The sequence below is a fragment of the Gossypium raimondii genome, chromosome 1 (genome assembly GCF_025698545.1).
Source record: "Gossypium raimondii isolate GPD5lz chromosome 1, ASM2569854v1, whole genome shotgun sequence".
NCBI lineage: Eukaryota > Viridiplantae > Streptophyta > Magnoliopsida > Malvales > Malvaceae > Gossypium > Gossypium raimondii.
In genome coordinates this window covers 37,248,457-37,269,096 of record NC_068565.1, presented here as the reverse complement: position 1 = coordinate 37,269,096, position 20,640 = coordinate 37,248,457, and the positions used below count along the sequence as shown (strand labels likewise).

Here is a 20,640-nt window from a genome sequence, read left to right as displayed (position 1 = left end):
TGATTGTTTGGTGCTTGACTGCTTCATCCATGGAAGACAACATACCCTTCATTGTTTTGAATACCATGGATGTGGACGGCACCAATAGGACCAAAGAAAAAAAAAACCCAGATTGTGAAGATAGCAATATTTCATTGGAGTTGTCTCTTTCGTCTACGTCAACAATATCAATTGGTATCGGAAAATAAGAAATTCATTACGAGAAATTAGAACCTACGAGGATAAATTTTTTCAGAGATTTTCTGTCGGAACCGAGGGATACCGGTACAGAACTATCGTTACAATCTTCTCCTTCTATCGATAATATGTCCACCGGAACTATTCCAACTGATGAAGGAAAACTTTTAATTCAAGATACAGGGAAATCAAATGTATATAATATGATGTGCATCGAGAATAGCAACGATGCTTTTTCGTCAGAATAGATGGAAGCCGACACCAGTGATGATATTTCGTTAGAGTTATCTCTTTCACTTTCATATGGAGTCGGTGAATGTAGCGATCACCATAACTTGAACAGCCTGAATAAGAAGTTCAATGGAGAGCTTACTTTGACATTGTTCAACAAGAGACAAACAATAGGGAACTCAGAATTTTCAACTGATAGAAACAAGAGAAATAGAGTCAATATTGAAACTGAACTGAGACATCATGCCCATGATGATCCATGGTGCATCAAGAAGCAACTTTACAAAAGTGATCTCCGAAACCTGTCAAGGCTACTATTGCCATCGGAGTTGGTGGAATCTCATGTTTTGTTGCATTCGAATGCCGATCAGTTAGCCCAAATTCAACAAGGATTACCAATATTGGCTTGAGATTGTGATACCAATATCCAACATTACAAGAAGTACAAGCGATGGACCAATAGAGCCAATGTGCTCATCAAAAATTGGACTACAAATTTTGTGAAGGGAAGGGATCTAAAACTGAGTGATGGAATTGGTCCTTACTGGGACATCCATAACTTAAGATTCAAGTTTTCTGTTCTAAACAGAGCTCTTAATCACTAACTTCATTTTTAGGTAATATAGTGGTTAAAGAGGGATTTAACTTTTGTTTTGTTTTGTTTATCTTCGAAAGACAAATATTATAGGAGTCTAGGATGTTATTTTGTAGTAGGAATTGGTTTTTAAATTTTCTATTTATCTTAATTTTTTATTATCGAATTTGATTCTATCGTGATAATGGAAAGTGTAAACAAAAAACAATTTCAAGAACAAATTATGTTCCATGTATATGGTTTTTCTAGCATCTTTAAAAGTAAATTGTAAAAGACTTGAAATGAGTTTAATTAATATATGTAGATGAATAACATATGCAAACTACCATTTAAAATTAAAAATAGAAGAATACTTGAAATATATAAATAATACTTAGTTAATTTAATTAACCCCCGTGGAAAACAAAGAGAGGGGCAAGAATTTTTGGGTATGCCCCAGTTTTGTCAAGTTTCAAAATTTCCTTGAGGTGCAAATATTAATGTACAATACATAGAATTTTCAAGGTAGACATATAGTGTGGCTAAGGATCAAATTTTTCGGCAATTTCCTCGTCATCAGATGGAGTGTATCCGTCTTCACTATGCTTTTCATCACTAGACTTTTCTGCTACTGTTGCTACGACATCTTCTAGCATGACATATTTCTCGCAATATTCTGGGAAATGGAAAGAGATAAAAGTCATAATATTGCAATTATTGAATCCTTAAAATCTCAAAGAATGAAAGAGAAGCAATGCATGATTTTGTAAATCATAGATCATACTTTCAAAAAACAAGAATCGCATCATGCAAAGGATATGATAAATGATTTGCCACAACATATTACTAGCGATTTGAATCCATCGAAAAACTATATTAAAGAATATAAGAAGTAGTGAAATGGTATGGCCACAAAAATCGGTCAAGTAGGTCTAACTCTATCGACTGAAAATGGCTGACTTTTAAAATTGAAACCTCCACTTTCCAAACACAAGGACAAAGAAATGTAAGTAAATTACCTCGGTAGGGCATTCTAAAGGCAAAGATATGTATGAAATATAGAACATAAAAGTTTATGCTTATTCACTTATGTTCATAAGTTGCATGAAGCAGCTTCTCTATTCAATGGATCTCATGGGTTGGGATATAGAAGAAGTTGCGAAAGGAACACTTCAAACACATTCACCAAATCTAAAATTAAACATCATAGGATTGATTACCATGTTTCGAGAGTAATAACAACAACTTCAAAATAGGAACGAATAAGGCAAACAAAGAATGTGCAAGGTTTACTCGACATGGGGTTCCAAGGTTTTAGTTTTTATAAATTTCTCATTAAACAAGGGTTTCAGTAGTTACGTGAAACAAATAAGTGATTGTTCGGTGCTTACCTGTTTCATCCTTGGAAGACGGCAAACCCTTCATTGTTTTGAATTCCATCAATGTGTACGACACCAATAGCATCAAAGAAATAAACCCAGATTGTGAATATATTAATATTTGATTAGAATTGTCTCTTTCGTCGTCTGCGTCAACAATATCAACTGATATGGGAAAACAAGAAATTAATTACGAGAAATTAAAACTACGAGGATCAACTTTTTTAGATATTTCCAGTCAAACCTGAAGGATACCGATACTGAATTATCGTTACAATATTCTCCTTCTATCAATAATATGTCCACCAAAACTACTCTAGCTGATAAAGAAAAACTTTTAATTGAAGATAAAAGGAAATTGGATGTATGTAATATGATGTGCATCGAGAATAGCAGCGATGCTATTTTGTTGGAACCGATGGAAGCCAACATCAGTGATAATGTTTCGTTAGAGTTATCTCCTTCACTTTCATATGGAGTCGATGAATATAGCGATCACCATAACTTGAACAGCCTGAATAAGAAGATCAATAGAGAGCATACTTTGACATTGTTCAACAAGAGACAAACAATAGGGAACTCGAAATTTTCAACCGATAAAAACAAGAGAAATAGAGTCGAGATTGAAACTGAATTGGGGCATTATGCCCATGATAATCCATGGTGCATTAAGAAGCAACTTTACAAAATTGATCTCAGAAACCTATCAAGGCTGCTATTGCCATCGGAGTTGGTGGAATCCCATGTTTTGCTGTACAGGAATACCGATCAGTTAGCCCAAATTCAATAAAGATTACCGGTATTGGTTTGGGATTGGGATACCAATACCCAACATTACATGAAGTTCAAGCAATGGAACAAGGGTGTCAATGTGCTAAAAAAAATTGGATTACAAATTTTGTGAAGAGAAGGGATCTGAAACTAGGAGATGAAAATGGTCTTTATTAGGACATAAATAACTCAAAATTCAAATTTTCTATTCTAAACAGAGCTCTCATTCAGTAACTTCATTTTTTTGGGTAATATAGTTGTTAAAGAGGGGTCTAACTTTCGTTTTATTTTGTTTATCTTTGAAAGAGAAATATTGTAGAAGTCTAATATGTTATTTTGTAGTAGGAATTGGTTTTAAATTTTTATTTCTCTTGAACTTTTGTTATAAAATTTGATTCTACCTTGATAATGAAAAGTGTAAACAAAAAATAATTTTAAGAACAAATTATGGTTTTTCTACAATATTTAAAAGTAAATTGTAGAATACTTGAAATGAATTTAATTGATATATGTAGATGAAGAACATATGCAAATTGTAATTTAGTATCAACAATGGATGAATACTTGAAATATATACACAACAGTTAGTTAATTTACATAACCTCCATGGAAAACAAAAAGAGGGCAAAGAATTTTTAGGCATGCCCCAGTTTTGTCATGTTTCAAATTTTCCTGGAGGTGCGAATATCAATTTACAATATATAGAAATTTTAAGGTAGACATATAGTGTGGCTAAGGATCAGGTTTTCTGGCAATTTCCTCGTTATCATATTGAGTGTATCCATTTTCACTCTGTTCTTCCTCATTGGACTTCTTTGTTGCTACGACATCTTCTGACTTGGCATATTTCTCTCAATATTCTGGGAAATGGAAAGAGATAAAAGTCATAATATTGCAATGATTGAACTTATGGTTTTTTTGTCCCAGATTGGTACTCGAACTTTTGTTCTGTCAACTAAATCGATCCAAGTCTAACGTTGTTAAGTTTAGGACACATGGAAAAATAATATTATTACATGTGGCATCAATGACATCATGGTGTTGTCATAATTAAAAATAAAAAAATCCTTTCGACTTTTCTACCTCGCAAAATATTTTGACGTTTTTTTTTTCGTTCCTATCAACCAAAGTTTATTCTTCTTGTTTGATAGTGACAGTCAACATTTTTTTCCACCACTCTTTTCCTTCCTCAACCTTAAAACCCTTCTCTTCCATTTATTTTTTCTGTTTGTTTCTCGAAAAAAAACCCAAATTTTCATTTTTTCCTTTTTTGTAGATACACTTGAAGTGGACCATTCAATTCATTAATGGGTGCATGTTCAGTTCAAATGTTGAGATAGTTCTTGTAGATGATTAATTTCGCAGAAGAAATATTTTCTTATGTTGTTGATTTATCTCATGAAGTTTAGCAAACCTTAACATAGGTCTTTGGTTCAGTTTCCCAAAATTACTTGCATATCTAAGGGAAGAGTGGTAGAATCTCAACATCTATGATTTTTTTTCTTAGTTCCCAGACTACAACCTTCTTTTTCATAAATATATATAGAGAGATCAAATATGATTCAACATAACTTAAAAAAACTTTGCACTGCATCATTCAACAAAACACTTAAAGAAAAAGAAACCCACAAGACCATCCAGTAAAATCTTCCCCTTCCAGCAACATCATTGATTTATCCAATAAAATATGATTTATCACCATTGATTTATCACTAAAGAAAAAGAAATCCACAAGCCATTGCAACATGGCAAAAGATAAAAACCTTGAAATTGGGTCGAAAGGGTCAGAATGCAAAACCCTGTAGATTGAATGAAATTAGTTTCAGAAACCCAGAAAGAAGATCGAGGTATAGAATCTTAATGAGATTGGATACAAAACAGGCTTATTGGTTTAAGATGGATTCTCTAAGAACCAGAGGATGGTTTTTGAACCCAAACTTTTTTTGCAAGTAGATAAGACGAAACGAACATGAGAACCAATGGTGAATAAAAGATGACAAATTCTGCAATTGATTCATAGGAAGACAAAAAATCGTTGACTATCACTCCGATGCCATTTTCAGGCCAAAAAGGAGGCTAACCGCTGTCGGCAACAAAGGCAACAACTTGGGTTGAGGGAAGAAGAAAAAAGGAAAAAAAAAGGAATGTCAAAAAAATAGTGGAGGAGAAAAGTAAAAAAAAGAAGAAGGTTTTTTTGTTAATTTTTTTAATGATGACATCTCCATGACGTCATTTATGCCACATGTCACAATATTATTTTTTCATGTGTCCTAAACTTAACGACGCTGGACTTATGTACCGATTTAGTTGACGAAATAAAAGTTCAGGTACCAATTTGGGGAAAAAAACCATAAGTACCAATCTGAGATAAGTGGACAAGTTCAGGTACTAATTTTATATTTAACATTTTCTTTTATATAATTTAAAAAAAACCAATTTAAACTCGAAATAAATCTAAAAAATGATCGATTGAATTTTCACTCAATTGACATTGTTATTATTGCAACAAATAAGAGGATGTGGGTTCAAACGAGTCTAAGCATATTTTTCCTCCGCTTTAAGGCTTGATAAGAATTATGGGTACTTAACGTAAGCATTGTATTTAAAAAAAAAACTCAAAAACAAGATTTAAATTTAGGACATTAATTTCTTTAAAATCTCAACTTTATCATTTCAACCAAAATTCTATTAATTTTATACATAATTATTTTTATTATAATTTTTACAAAATAATTCTTTTTTCACTTCACATAATGAGTGAAGATAAATGAGTTAATATATAGTTTGTCCTGTGAACTTGTCCAGAAGAACTTAGTTGGTACTTGAACTTTTTTTGGGACCTAGTTGGTATCTGAACTTGTATTTTGTCACCCAAGTTGGTATATTCGCACTAACATCGTTAATTCATGCTAATGTGGCACTAATAATCAATATGATGGGGTGAGGTGGTAGCCTCTTAGTATACATGGCAAAAATAAATTTAAATAACTTTAAAAAATATATAAATTAATAAAAAATAGAATTTTTTCACATAAAAAATAACATGGACAAATGGTTGTCCAAATATATTTAAATTTGGACACCAATTTATCTAGATTCATTCTAGATGTAATTTTGTAGTAAGTTTATATGCTTTTTATTTGTAAAATACCAAGTTATTTATATTATTATTACGAAATTTAAAAATATGAAATTTAATAAAAATATAAAAGTTTTGACATATAGAATGAACCTAGACACAAGGTTGTCTAGATTTAAATGTATCTAGACAATAAGTTTTCCAAATTCATTGTAGGTGTGCTTTTTAGTTCTTTTATATATTTATATTTGTTATAATTTCATAATTTTTATTAATTTATATATTTTATATTTTTCAAAATACTATAAGATTTTTAATATATATTTTAGTTGTATATATTTTTATATTTTATAAATTTATATTATATATATTTAAAATAATAACCTAAAAACTAATATTTTATAAACAAATTAAAAAAATAATCTAGATAAATAGATGTCCAGAGTTCAATTTTTTTGATGTGAAAAAGATCTTTTTAATATATTTTTAAATTTATGTTTGTATGTGGCATATTGAGAGGCTACCATGTGTCTATCGAATTGACCATCAGTATCACATCAGCACAAAATAATGATGCCAACCTTTGGGTGATGAAATATAAATTAAGGGATGAAATAAGACTAAAAGAAATAAAATATTAAGTAAATATTTTTAGAGAAATTGAAGGAGAAAACTAAATGAGGTCATACGTAAGGGTTTCTAGAGTGTATTGGGTTTCATCACTGTTTACGTCGTATATAATATGGTTTTCTAGATTGGGTATCTTGAGTGGCCCAGTAGACCCAAGTCAAGATTTTTTGCATAAAAAAAAAACATAATTAATAAATTTGATACTAATGTTGTCCATTGACACGTGTCCAATGAGCACCCCAAGAGAGGCATGGTAATGTGAGGTGTTTTCTTTCTCTTGCTTATTTGATTTTTGTGTCGTCTATTCTCGTACTCTCTTATTTCCCAATTAAATGATTTTTTTTATTGGCCATTAGGGATAAATTTTGGTATTTCAGGCGTTGACCCATGTTGACCAGGTGAAAAATCATTAAAATTATTTACAATATGAAAAAACAAACTTGCAAATATATATATATAAAAATTAGTAAAAATATTTAGAAAATTTTAAAATTCATGTAAAAATATTAAAATTATAATAAGTTTTTAAAAAAGTTTGAACAATTCTGCTTTTTTCATTTTAAAAAAATTAATATTTTTTACAAATTTTAATAATTTTTTACAACTTTTTACTAAAATTTTTATATATTTTAAAATTTTATAAAACCTTTTATTAATTTTTATTTTTTCATTTTAAATAATTTTAAAATATCTTTTAACCGATCTACGGCCGATCAAACGTCTAGTCCACACCGATCAACACTCGAGATACCAATATTTCTATTTGAACACAAAATTTTTCCAACGGACACCGAAATTTTTGTAGCACCCCAATATTCGATCCGATCGTCGAGTCTAAGCTACAATGTGCCACATGCGTTGTTAAAGCAACTGCAATTTATAGCATTCAATTATTTGAAGTTGAATTCAATGTCATTATAATAGATAAAATCAAATCAATGATATATATTTTTTATAAATGGAATAAATGAGAGTGATACCAAGAGAGAGGATAATGTTAGGTGATCATTGTACTTTTAGTTAAAGGTGACGATAATTGTGAGATTTTGTACCTCTTGTTGGGGGTGAAGTGTCTCGTGTTGTGGTTTTAGGAGGTGTTTTCTTTGTCTTGGTTTATCTATTTTTTATTGTTGGATTTGGTGCTTTGTATTGTGATACTTTTCTATTTCAGAATAAAATGATTTCCTTGGTTGAGAATATATATATATATATATATATATATAATTTTATTTTGTGTAATTTTATATGTGACATTTTGATTTGATTTAATTTTTATAAACAATTAACATCATTAATGATATAATTTCATTTTACATTTATATACTATATACATTAACAATTATACTTATTAAATATAAAAAAATGATATATACATTTATTTAAATGCATATAATTAAATAAAAAATAAAAGTCTAATCTATGCAATTACGAAAATTAAAATTATATATTAAATCAAAATTTATATATAATTTTGATATTTATTCGAATAAAAAGGAAATAGCGGGAGAGAGGAGAAAGTGAGAAAGCCACATTCATAAATTAAATAATAAATTACAAATCTATAATACTTTTCTAATTGTTTGCATTACCATAATAAAATCTAGAATATTTTGTAAAATCATACAACAAACATGCGATATTACCTTATTTTTCATCTGTCGAAATTTAAAAATAAAAATCGCATTCATGTGATGCGAAGCCAATTTGAAAGTTTTGTTAAGAGTTAAGAATAGGCTAAATATATTTTTTTATTTGAATTTTTCAACAATGTTTAAATTAGTATTTACTTTTTTTTAAAAATGGGTATCCGAATCATACATTTTGATTCATTTTTGTAACATTGTTAAAATAAGATGATATGAACTAATCATGTTGTTATATCGCGGGTCGTAGTTCAAAACCCGTTATCATCACACAAAATGTATCCCATAGAGGTCTATTAGTTAAATAAGGATCACTTGACTTACGAGAATTGGCTAGATTCAAAAAACTTATGGAGAAGCATGTATGGCCTAACCAAGCAGATATGAAAATTTAGGCTACATTGGTAAATAGGAAAACTAATCTTAGAAGATTGAGGAGAATAATATCTAATAAGATTTGATTTGATTTGATTATGTAAATCTTGTAATTCCTTAATTGTAGGGATAAGCTTTATCTCGTCCGTCGATGTAAATATAGCGAGACCGTTGGATTTGAGGGAACTCTATAAATAGAGCCTCCCCTCAATTGTAAACCATCTATTGATCCATTGTTTTCTGTATTATTTAAGAGTTGATCGGCGGCATCTCGACTCTTAACTACTAGGGCATTGTAAATATTAGGCATCTTGTCCGAGGGAAAGGCTACATCCAGTACTGGATACTAGACTGGTGATTTGAAAAATACGCCCCAGATTTTCTTTTTCAAGTGTGGAAACTCCAAGAACAGAAGTAGTAGGATTTATTTTCATAATAAAGTGAAATATGTCAATTTTTTTTCCAAAAATTATCTAATACAAAATAAATCTTCGACAGAAGGTTGATCGGTTAATTCAATAAGAAATGGGGGTTAGCACTCGATTTCGTTGGTCCCATCCAATTCAAGTGCATTCAATTGGATTGTTTCCTTCTTCGATGAAAGAATTTTTAAGTTCAACCGATCTATTTTCAAAATAGGAAGTGGATAAATAAAAATTTTGAAAGTCTTTCATTTGTCCATCATTATAGGCAACACCATCCATATTATCTATGGAATTCGAACCCAAACTCTGATTCCTTATTTCTATCTCATTAGCCTTGTTTCAATTTCATTTTGTATTTTATTTTAGCATATCGATTTTTTTTTACTTTACGTCCAACCTCTCCCCCCTTTTTCCATCTATATTCGTTTTTTTTTTCATTTTTGGGCCGAATTACGCCTGTTTTCACATCTAGGATTTACATATACAACATATATTACTGTCAATGGTGAATTTCTTATTTCTTATTGTAGGAGCCCAAATTTGCCCGGACTTACAACCCAAAATAAATACCTAAAACCCAAGCTACAAGCCCAAAGCCCGACGGCCCAAAACCTTAACTGGTTTCAGTAGGAACTGAAACCCTAACCCTAAGGTGCCATTCCCCTTGCTGCCCATGTGCCTCAGCAGCACGTTCGTCACCCGAGGCAGCCTCCATTTGCACCAAGATAGCAATTCCCCTCCGTTGACCCCCGATAACTGCAAAAAGGACCAAGAAGCAACACAGAAACATCAACAAAAAGACAGAAACAAAAGCAAAACATAGCAAGACGTAGCAAGAAAAATAGCAAACAGTAACATGGACCAAGATTGTAATCGTGGCTATAAAAGCCACTAAAATGACCATGTAATTATTTACAGAGAAAAATACAGCAGAGAACAAAAATATCAGAAGAATCAAAGGTTGATATCTATTTGATTTTCTTGTTTTGTTTCATTTTCTACTTTTATTTTTTTATATACGAAAGTAAAACAAAAAAAAAAGGGAAAGGGGATCTTACTTGGTACGTCGTCGGAGCCGCCGTCGTCAGCCCTTTCCACCGAGACAGGGGGCCTCATCGATGAAAGGTGAAACCTTTCGGTTTCCTTTCCTTCGGTCGAGTGTCGGTCAGTTTTTCGGAGATTTGAACCCCAGATCTGGGTTTCATTTAAAAAGGGGACTGAAACGGCGTCTTTTGGACTTCCCGGCAACCGTGAATGGCGACGCCGTCGCCGGCGACCGGCGGCCATCACGGTGGTCCGGCGGCTGGAGCTAACGTGGTCAGTGAGAGGGGTTGAGAGAGTTTGGCAGTTTTTTTTTAAAATATGGCTGAAATGATTTTTTGGGTTAAAAAATTATATTTATAGTGTAGGCCATACGACGTCGTTTTGGGCCTAAGTTTCAGGTGCCAAAACGGTGTCGTTTTAACGTCGCCAGATTACCCGACCCGCTCCAGGCCAGGGTCCGCATGTTTTTAAGCTAAAGGGCTAATTGCACTTTTAGCCCTTCAGCTTTTAAATTGTTTTGCATTTAAGTTTTATTTTTATTTTTAATTTTGCCCTACAATTTATTTTGGCTCTCAATTCGACCCACCCTGAAACTGTGCGTTTTGGAGGGACGAGATTATTACCCATTTGGTCCCTCCTTGATATTCGCGCATTCAATGTGGTCCTCCCCTTTTATTTATTTTCGAATCTGCCCTAATTTTTTCATTTTTATTTCAATTTAGTCCATGTTTTTAGCTATTTTATTATTTAATTAATTATTTTAATGTTATTATCATTATCATATTATACCATTATTATTATTATTTATTCATTTATACTTTTTAAATTTTAAAATTTGTTATATATATATATATGCATGCGTTTCTTTATATTTTATAACTTATATGCATATCTATATATCTATGTACACACTACACCAAAACAGGCTTTTAGCGGCGCTTTTTTACGCCTTTAGCTGCGCTTTGCAAAGCGCAAAGCGCCGAAAAAACGCCGCTAAAGAACGCGTCGCTAACTTTAGCGGCGCTTTTCCCACAAACGCCGCTAAAGACCACGACATTTAGTGGCGCTTTCCCCACAAACGCCGCTAAAGACCACATATTTTAGCGGCGCTTTTCCCACAAACGTCGCTAAATACCAAGATCTTTAGCGGTGCTTTTATCACAAACGCCGATATAGACCATGACCTTTAGCGGTGCTTCTAGCAAAAACGCCGCTAAAAAACATAAACTTTAAAAAAAATTATTTTAATCAAATAATATTTATTTTTATGATAAATATTATATTATGTTTTATATTTTAAATTTGAACTTTAAATATACTTTTTAAGGATAAATAAAAATATTATTTAAATTAAATTTTCAATAAACTAAATATAAAATAATAAATACAATTAAAATCCAAAAGTTAGAACTCAAGTTGTCGTAAATATTAAAGTAAATATAAAAATTTAGAATCAAAACTAAAATAAACAATGGAAAGATAGCTACAGAAAACATTTAAGCTTAACAGAAAACTTAATGCTACAAAATAAAAATTTAAGCTTCCTATACATACACCAATTTGCTGTAGTTATCTGTCTCATTTATCCTCCTCTCCACTCTCGCAGTCTGAACCATAAAGAAGACAACACCACTAGTGTTTGATGGCTCCAAACCTGAAAAGATTAAACTGATCATTGACTTGATTCATGCTAAGTTTATATGCTAAGAAAAGATGTTATAATTGTGTTCAGGAACACTAAGTTTAGGATTATATAATTTTCAGATTCATTCAAATGCAACTTTTAAGACAACTAATGTTAAGAACAGAAGTTGCAGTAACTTTCAAGTTTGAGTCATTTGTTAGAGATGACAAATGTAAACTGAAAGTAAAGTATACCTTAAGACATGTATCAACATTTTCTAGATCACTCAAGTTCTCAGATTCAATGTATTCCGCGACAAAACCAAATTATAATCCTCACTGGAAATATACAAATTTGGGCTAGCTGCCCCATGATCCACGTACTACTTTTGAACACAAAGAGCAGCTGCTTGACCAAAAACTGCGGTTGCTTCTTCAGCAACACCTAAAATAATCGAACACAAAAGAACATAACTTAAATATCAATGAACATATGAGAAAAAGTACTAAATGATACTAGAACAGGATCAAATGGAGAGATAAAGAGAAATATCGAGTGAATAAAAAATCAAGCCAATCTAAAACAATCTGCAGAGCCCTTTAAGTGACAAACCTAATATGCTCAACTTATTTTATTTCTGACCTTTAGAAGACCCACATCAAGTTGAACGGACCTGTCATATGGAAATACATTAGTAATGTTCACACTAAATAATAATGCAAAAATCCTGGAGAGTTCAGTTTCTATTAAAAGGGACCAAAACAGTTAGTGTTCTGTTCTACTTTGCAAGTCTAAGATAATGGAGATTTCTGAATTAACCACTCAAAATCGCCAACTTTATCAACAAGTTTTATTACTTCTTCTGTATGTGGGGTAGCAAGCTTCATGAAGTAAACTGTTATCTGCCAAACCAAGTTTCTTGAAATTTATAGACCAAATATGAAACATTGTGATAAAAACAAGATAAAGTAGAATAGTGTATGAATAAATGAACACCTGGATTCAACTCCTAGATTTCGCATATCACATATCCTTTAAGAAGACGCTGTTATAAAACAATCAAAAGAACAAAAACCCAGAGAGCTAAAAATGAAGAAAAATGTCGATAAAGCTTGAAAAAGAAATTAAATTCTTACATCGTATAAACAAAGAAGAGAAAGAAATTAAATTCTTACGATAAAGCTTGAAAAATTTCGGCGACTTGTCCGTCGATCTCCGCTAGCTCTTCGCTGACCTCAACTAAAGGATCCATCTTAAAACCTTAAAGGTAACAGGCTAACTTCTCTCTCAAATTTTAATTCAATCTTCAAGCATTAAATGAATTCACAGAGAACAAATGAAGGAAAATTTAAATTCTTTGTGCTACTTATTGACAGCAATGACGAATCAAAGAGTCGTTGTGAAACAAAAGGGGCAAACCTGGAAGTGGGGAGGGAAGGAAAGTTGTGAAAAGGGTTAAAAGCGAGGAGATTTCTCACATCAAGTTGAAAAGGGTTCTAGTTCTCCATCTCCATCTTCAGGTGGCGTTGGTATGTGGTGCTTGTTGTTAAGCAAGGCTATTAGTTCAGCTACTTAAAACCTAATACAGAAACACTCACAAAAATTCCAAGAATGAAAATCCCAAGAATGAAAATCCAAGTTCATGGTTCCATCAGATCTGACTACCACAAAGCTCGGCGCTTTCCTCACTGAACCAAAACAGTATTCAAAAACAATTTTTTTTAAAAAAATCTAAAATGAAATGAAAAATGAAAAAATAAAAATGAACCGGAGAAGGATCTACGAGGAGAAAAAGGAAAATTTTTGGAATCGAAAGATGGCAGCCCTTGGATTTGCACTTGCAGCGGCGGATGTAAAAATGAAATTGAAATTTATTCAAAACAAAATTGAAATAAATTAAAAAGGAAGAGTGAAATTTGTGCGATAGAAGGAGCAGGACAACTAGGCGAAGAATTTTTAAAACTGAAATTGGGGGTTTCAAGGGGGAAATTTTGGGATGAATCCGAACGCGAAAATTTTTTTGTGGCGTTTTTATAAAAAAACGCAGGTAATGTCTATTTTGTGGCATTTTTTTCGAAAACACCACTAATAAATTTAACTTCTTCTATTAAAATGGCGTCATTTTGAGAAATTTTAGATTTTATTATTATTAGCGGCGCTTTTCAAAAAACACCGCTAAAGGCCCGAACATTAGCGGCGCTTTTCAAAAAACGCCGCTAAAGTCCTGAGCATTAGCGGCGCTTCTTTAAAAACGCCGCCAAAGGCCCGAGTATTGGCGGCGCTTTTTTAAAAATGCCGCTAAAAAAAGCGCCGCTAAAGGCCCGAGCATTAGCGGCGATTTTTCAAAAACGCCGCTAAATGCCCCCCAAAACTCAAAAAACGGCGTCGTTGGGCTTAGGCTTTTTGCGCCGCTTTTTGAAAAACGCCGCTAATACTTATTTTTAGTGGCATTTTCCAAAAAGCGCCGCTAATGCTAGACCTTTAGTGGCGTTTTTCAAAAAGCACCGCTAATGCTTGATTTTTAGTGGCGTTTTTTGTCCAAACGTCGCTAAAAGCCTGTTTGGTGTAGTGACATATTTCATTTTCATATATATATACATACTTTTATATACCTTCTATAATTTTTATATACATACAGATACATATACATATTTTAATGTACGTACGTATATATGGATGTATATGTTTACTTATATATTTATATATATATTTTATATAATAATTTTAAAATATATACATACATATATTTTCATATTTCCATAATTTTATGTATATACACATATATATCTTTTATACTTTTATAGTTCTATTCATTTGCTTGATTATTTCTTTATTTACATTTTCATTATTATTTCGAAAGAATGTTTTGATTTTATTTGCTTATGTGTATTGTTATTTTGTATGTCATTGATTTTCCCTTTTTATCTAATTTATTTTCATTGCTATTACTCGTATTATTTATGCTACACCATTGTATTCATTAACATTTTGTTACGCATACTAATATCCTTTTAAAAATTTCAAAATAAGGCAATATTTTGCGTTTGGAAATTCAAGAAAGCGTGCCCTAATGTGCTAGGTTTCGATTTTTCTTGTTCGACCAAATAGCCAAATATCCTTTTAAAAATTTCAAAATAAGGTAATATTTTACGTTTGGAAATTCGAGAAAACGTGCCCTAATGTGCTGGGTTTCGACTTCTCGTTCGACCAAATAGCCAAATATCCTCTTAAATCTTAATCCATGTCATTCAAGTTTTTAAGGATCGTACTTTAAATCTCTTTAAAGTTTTCAATTTTTGACATTAAAACATTAACTAATCAACTAGGTACCGATTTTTGGGCGTTACGAGGGTACTAATCCTTCCTCGTACGTAACCGATTCCCGAACCTGTTTTTTTGAATTTCGTGGACCAAAATCGTCGTTTTAATAAAATTAAATCGTTTATTAAAAATAACCACTTTTCAAGGTGATTTTATCACACCTTATCAAAAAGGATTGGTGGCGACTCCCATTTTTGTTTTCATTTTTCAAAACCCAAGTCGACCCCGTTTCATCAAAAAATGGTGTCAACACTTATTATTGATCTTATAATGTATAATATATATTAGATGTTAGAATATTAATTCTATTATATATTTATCTATTCTATTATATATATTCTAATATATATTTGTATTAGAATTGATTTATATATTTTATTAATTTATTTATCTATTTCTATTTCATTTGCATTTAGAATTTTGATTCAAAAAAGAGTAAAGAATTTTGGCAAATCAAATACCATTGTCTAATAAGGAACCTTTCGGATTTGTTGATAATTTTTTGAAAGATTTATTCGAATAGGTTTCATTAACTCCTCATTTATGTCGAGTAGACCTTATTGTTAAGAGAATTCTTAATTCATGAGTTGTAGGGAAGGACTTATGTCACCACAAACAGAGACTAAAGCAAGTGTTAGATTCAAAGCTGGTGTTAAAAAGTATAAATTGACTTATCATACTTGTAACAGCCCGATTTTCGGCCTAGTTGGAACAATGGTTTCAGGACCAAAAATCTGACAAGGAAAAATCTATTTATTTTATTTTTTATTATATTCTTATGGTCTACAATTTCACGAAATGATTTCGTGAGAATTTCGTTCGAAAATTTTGACGTTTGGGCACTCAATTTAGTAAAAAGGACTAAATTGTAAAAAAGTGAAAAAGTTGAGTTCTACATGTTATAAGTGTCCATTGTCATGAAATTTTAAATTGGAGGCCCTTAAAATGTAATTAGACCATTGGTTAAATTGGGGACAAAAATGGGCAAGAGATAAGTGAAATAAGAAAATTTTAAGTTAGGGGCATTTTGGTAATTTGGTAATTAAAGTGAATTAAAAAGACAAAATAGGCAAAAAAAATCATCATCTTCTCATGGGGGCTGGCCGAATATGTCATGGAAGCCATGGCTAGGGTTTGGTTCAAGCTTTCAAGCTTCATAGTAAGTCCGTCTTTGCCCCGTTTTTAATGTTCTTTACATTTTTGAAATCCTCGTAACTCGGTTTACCTATTTTTATCGTTATTTTGAGCTAGGGTTTGTGTTTAAAAATTTAACCATGGATGATATGCATGTATTTTGATGTTTTATGGAAGAATATGAATGTTTAGAGTGCGATAATCGATTTTTACTAGGTGATTTTCGATTAAAATGCCTAAAAGGATTAATTTGTAAAAGTTATAAAATATGTCACAAGTGTGTGAATAAGTGAGAATTGTGGACTGTTATAGTTATGAAAATGGTTCAGCTTGGCCTAAAATGTAAGGAAATTGAATAAAAATTATTTTACAAGCCTAGGGGCAAAATCATAAATTTGTGAAACTTTAGGGGTAAAAATGTAATTTTTTCAAAGTGTGATTTTTGGATTAAATTGAATAATGCGAGTGTTAAACAAGTTAAATGTGTTATTATAAATCAAGAAAGACGAGAAATTGACTTTGATCAGTGAAAAAAGAAAGTGAGAAAATGTGAAATTATGAAAGAGTACATTTAGCAACAAAATAGTTTAGACAACAATAGTTGTGTGACTTTGAAAAATCACCAAAAATGGTGGAAATTGAATTAAAGGCTGAATAATATATGAAATTAAAGCTGAATGAGTCTATTTTTACATAAAAGAGACAGAGCAAGAAAATAGTTTGATATTATGAGATATTTGAATTTTAGTGAGACAGCGCTAGAATGATTTTGAAATCCTCTATTCTGACTTTGGAAAATCATTAAAATTGTAAAAAATAATTATGAGATAAAATTTATATGTTTAGAATCCTGAATGAGTCTATTTTCAAAATAAACAAACAATAACATTATCAAATTTTTTACTATGAAATAATTAATTTTTACTGAAGAAGGGTCAGAGCTATCGAGCAATGAAATAGGGAAAATTTAAAGAATAAATTGTACTTATTGGATAAGCCAAAATTATGAAAATTTTATGTTAAAAATATATGTGAGTCTAGTTTTGGATAAAATTAATGGATCTTAATTTGGAGCTCGGAATATCGAGATATAAATAAATTAGTGACTCTAACTTAGATAGACAGTTTGAATTTACATACAAGAAAATAGTGAAAGTATGGATAATGTTATTTAAGTGTGTTATACAGTTTAAGGATGTGGAATGGAGAGTAGGAGGAGGAAAATTGGAAAATATATGAATGATTTGTGTATAATTGGTTATATGCTCAATTATGATTGATAAACGATGAAATAGAAATTATGCTTATATTTGCGCATGATTGGTCATAATTTAAGCTCATGTGGGAAAATAAAGTTTCATAGTATGTGTGTATGGAATATTTGGAATATGATATGGCTTGAAATAATGTCATGAATGGTTTATGAATTAACATATATTGGTAAGTTTGATACATGAACAAATGTTGTGCTCATCTATGCTTATAATGCTTATGCTATATGTTTATTTGGTTAACATATTTGGTGTACATCCTTAGGCTTTGGCCAAGTTGTGGTTGGATTATGTCACGTTAAACTTATAAGTTATGCATTGAGATGGTAAGTGCCTAAATGAAAATATGCTTGTGATCATGACAGGGGTGGTAAAGTTTAAATTATGTAATCTCTAGTGAAATGGTTTATCACATGGTTAGTTCCAAAAAGAATTATGTTTAAATGCATTAGCTTGCAACTATGGTTGAATGATATGTTTATGCCTTGTGTGATATGCATAGGAAACGGGTGTGGAAAGATAATAAAATAGTAAGTTCATATTTGAAGTGAAAAATGACAAAAAAGGGGATGATGAGTTTAATTGATGTTGTTATTTAAGTTAAAGTGATATTTTTCATTGCAAAATTGAGAATTTCATAAATGTGTTAATGAATGGTATAATCGATAAACGTTGAGTTAAATGGTAAATACGTATTAGTATTAAACTTACTAATATTGAATTGTACGTGAATTGAATGGAAATTACTAGTGATAGGATTTGAATTGTGAGCATGAGAAATTGTGAATTGAATAAAAAAAATGAAGCATTGAATTGCATGAGTATGTATCGGGTCTCGTAGGCCCTATTTATTATGAATATAATATTTTGAGGATATATTGTGAATAATTGTAAAAGCATGTTAATAATTTGAAAGTTTTAATTTAGATGAAATTTTATAACTCGGTTCAATACGTTTACAAGTGTATGTGTTCTGGTAATGCATCGTACCCTATTTCGGTGTCGAATAAGGGTAAGGGGTGTTACAATGACTCGTGCCCTATTTCGATATCTTGGCAGCCTTCTGAGTAACTCCTCAACCCAGAGTTCTGCCTGAGGAAGCAAGGGTCGCGGTAGCTGCTAAATCTTCTATTGGTACATGGACAACTATGTGGATCGATGGGCTTACCAACCTTGATCGTTACAAAGGGCGATGGTACCACATTGAGCCCATTCCTGAAGAAGAAGATCAATATGTATGTTATGTAGATTACCCTTTAGACCTTTTTGAAAAATGTTCTGTTACTAACATGTTTACTTCCATTGTGGGTAACATATTTGAGTTCAAAGCCCTGCGCGCTCTACGTCTAGAGGATAGTGAATACTATATTGAGAGCATTTACTCAAACACCTCTCATGCATCATTTTTCTGACTACACTATTATTTAAGCATTCTTTTAGCTTTAGAGGACCACGTCGAGCAGGCCTGAAGCCAGCCATTAGAGGACCAGGTACCTGCTGACAAGGCTGAAGTCAGCCATTCCGTGGCCATGGCCTGCTCGTCAATCAGGCTTAAATCACACGCAGACCTAAGGCCTACTTGGCAAGCTGAAGTCGGCCATTGATGTCAAGAGCCTGACATGGGCCTGACACCGACCATTGTTGTTAAGGGCCCTTTTAGTTTTTTTTACTTTTTTTGTGTCACGCCATTTTTTTCCATTTTTTCTTTTCTTTCTTTAGGTCATGAGCCATTTTTTTATTCTTCAATTTGTTGAATAATTTATTTATTTATTTTACACTATATAATAATTGAATAATTTGTTTATTTAATTTATTTACTTTACACTATATAATAATTGAATAATTTATTTATTTAAGACATTTATTTTACACTATAATAATTGAATAATTTATTTATTTAATTTATTTACTTTAACACTATATAATAACTTAATAATTTATTTATTTAAAACATTTATTTTACACTATATAATAATTAAAATTTTATTTATTTAATAATTGGATAATTGAATAATTTTTATTTATTTCACACTATTTTTAATAATAAATTATTGTTTTTTACAATAATCATGAAATAATAAAAAAAAGGTTCACCTATTCATCGTCGTCTTCCAATCCGGAATTACAGGAAGATTAACTGCGAACATAAACACGATGTGGGCAAGTTGATCGATTGTGGCCGGATGTTCGGCAGACTGTTCACTGTTTGGGTTCGCCCGTTTCCCTAATATCCATGTCATTTCGAATCCTCGTCAACTGTGGTCGACCTTTAGGATGTTTATGAAGACAGCGGTCCGGCAATATCTCAAAAGCAAGGGGCGAAACTTCCCAATTCGAGGCATCCGGCATTACGGGAAATTCGTTCCTCCAAATACGCAATGTGCGTTGTAGTGTGTAGACCTCGTCTATGAAATGTTCGACATCTAGTTTTGCATGCGCACACGGAGATCGAAGAGTTTGGAACCTCTCGCACTTGAAACGCCTATTTCATAGATCAATAGCGTACCTGGGTGGAAGACCTAAGCGACGGCTTATGTATTCTTGAACTCAAAATGTTTCCAAGTCATGCTAATACAGTTCTGCGTTCATCTTTCGCACCCTATTCGCGTTTACTTTCATTGTGTTTCAGACGCCCTCAACGTACTCGTGCATGACCTCCATCTACTTTACTTGCCTTTGCCACATCATTGGCATCAACGTCGCCAATCTATAAGATGTTGCCGAGAAAACAGTCGAAATTGGTAGATGACGTGTATGCCTTAATACCGCGTTAACCTTCTCTACGAGGTTGGTTGTCATGTGACCATACTGAAACCCAACATCGAAACTTTGACTCCATTGCCAGTTCTCCATTCTACCCAACCACTACCAGAGATGATGATTTTCGGGTAACGAATTCATCTGAGCTTCAAGCCTCGCAAACCTTTGCATGAGTCGTTGCAGTTCTAACTCATACCTTGTG

General features: G+C 31.8%; 1 protein-coding gene and 1 long non-coding RNA gene across 8 annotated transcripts; both read right to left on the bottom strand.

Moving 5' to 3' along the window:
• Nucleotides 1-9,777: 9,777 nt before the first annotated feature.
• LOC105785730 (uncharacterized) lies at nt 9,778-10,666 on the bottom strand. Its single transcript, XM_012611868.2, has 2 exons — nt 10,343-10,666; nt 9,778-10,040 (listed from the first exon to the last, which is right to left on the bottom strand). The coding sequence occupies exons 1-2, from the start codon at nt 10,569-10,571 to the stop codon at nt 9,898-9,900; spliced, it is 372 nt and encodes a 123-aa protein (XP_012467322.1). The 5' UTR covers nt 10,572-10,666; the 3' UTR covers nt 9,778-9,897.
• A 1,066-nt stretch (nt 10,667-11,732) lies between these two features.
• Nucleotides 11,733-13,944, bottom strand: LOC105785728 (uncharacterized). Of its 7 annotated transcripts, XR_001131158.2 has the most exons (5): nt 13,128-13,908; nt 12,949-12,997; nt 12,565-12,625; nt 12,207-12,396; nt 11,733-11,982 (listed from the first exon to the last, which is right to left on the bottom strand). It is a non-coding gene; the product is annotated as an uncharacterized LOC105785728 (long non-coding RNA). The 7 variants fall into 7 exon arrangements; XR_008197881.1 differs by having other exon boundaries at nt 12,949-13,904; XR_001131160.2 differs by lacking the exon at nt 12,949-12,997 and having other exon boundaries at nt 13,128-13,903.
• Between the last annotated feature and the right edge of the window lie 6,696 nt (nt 13,945-20,640).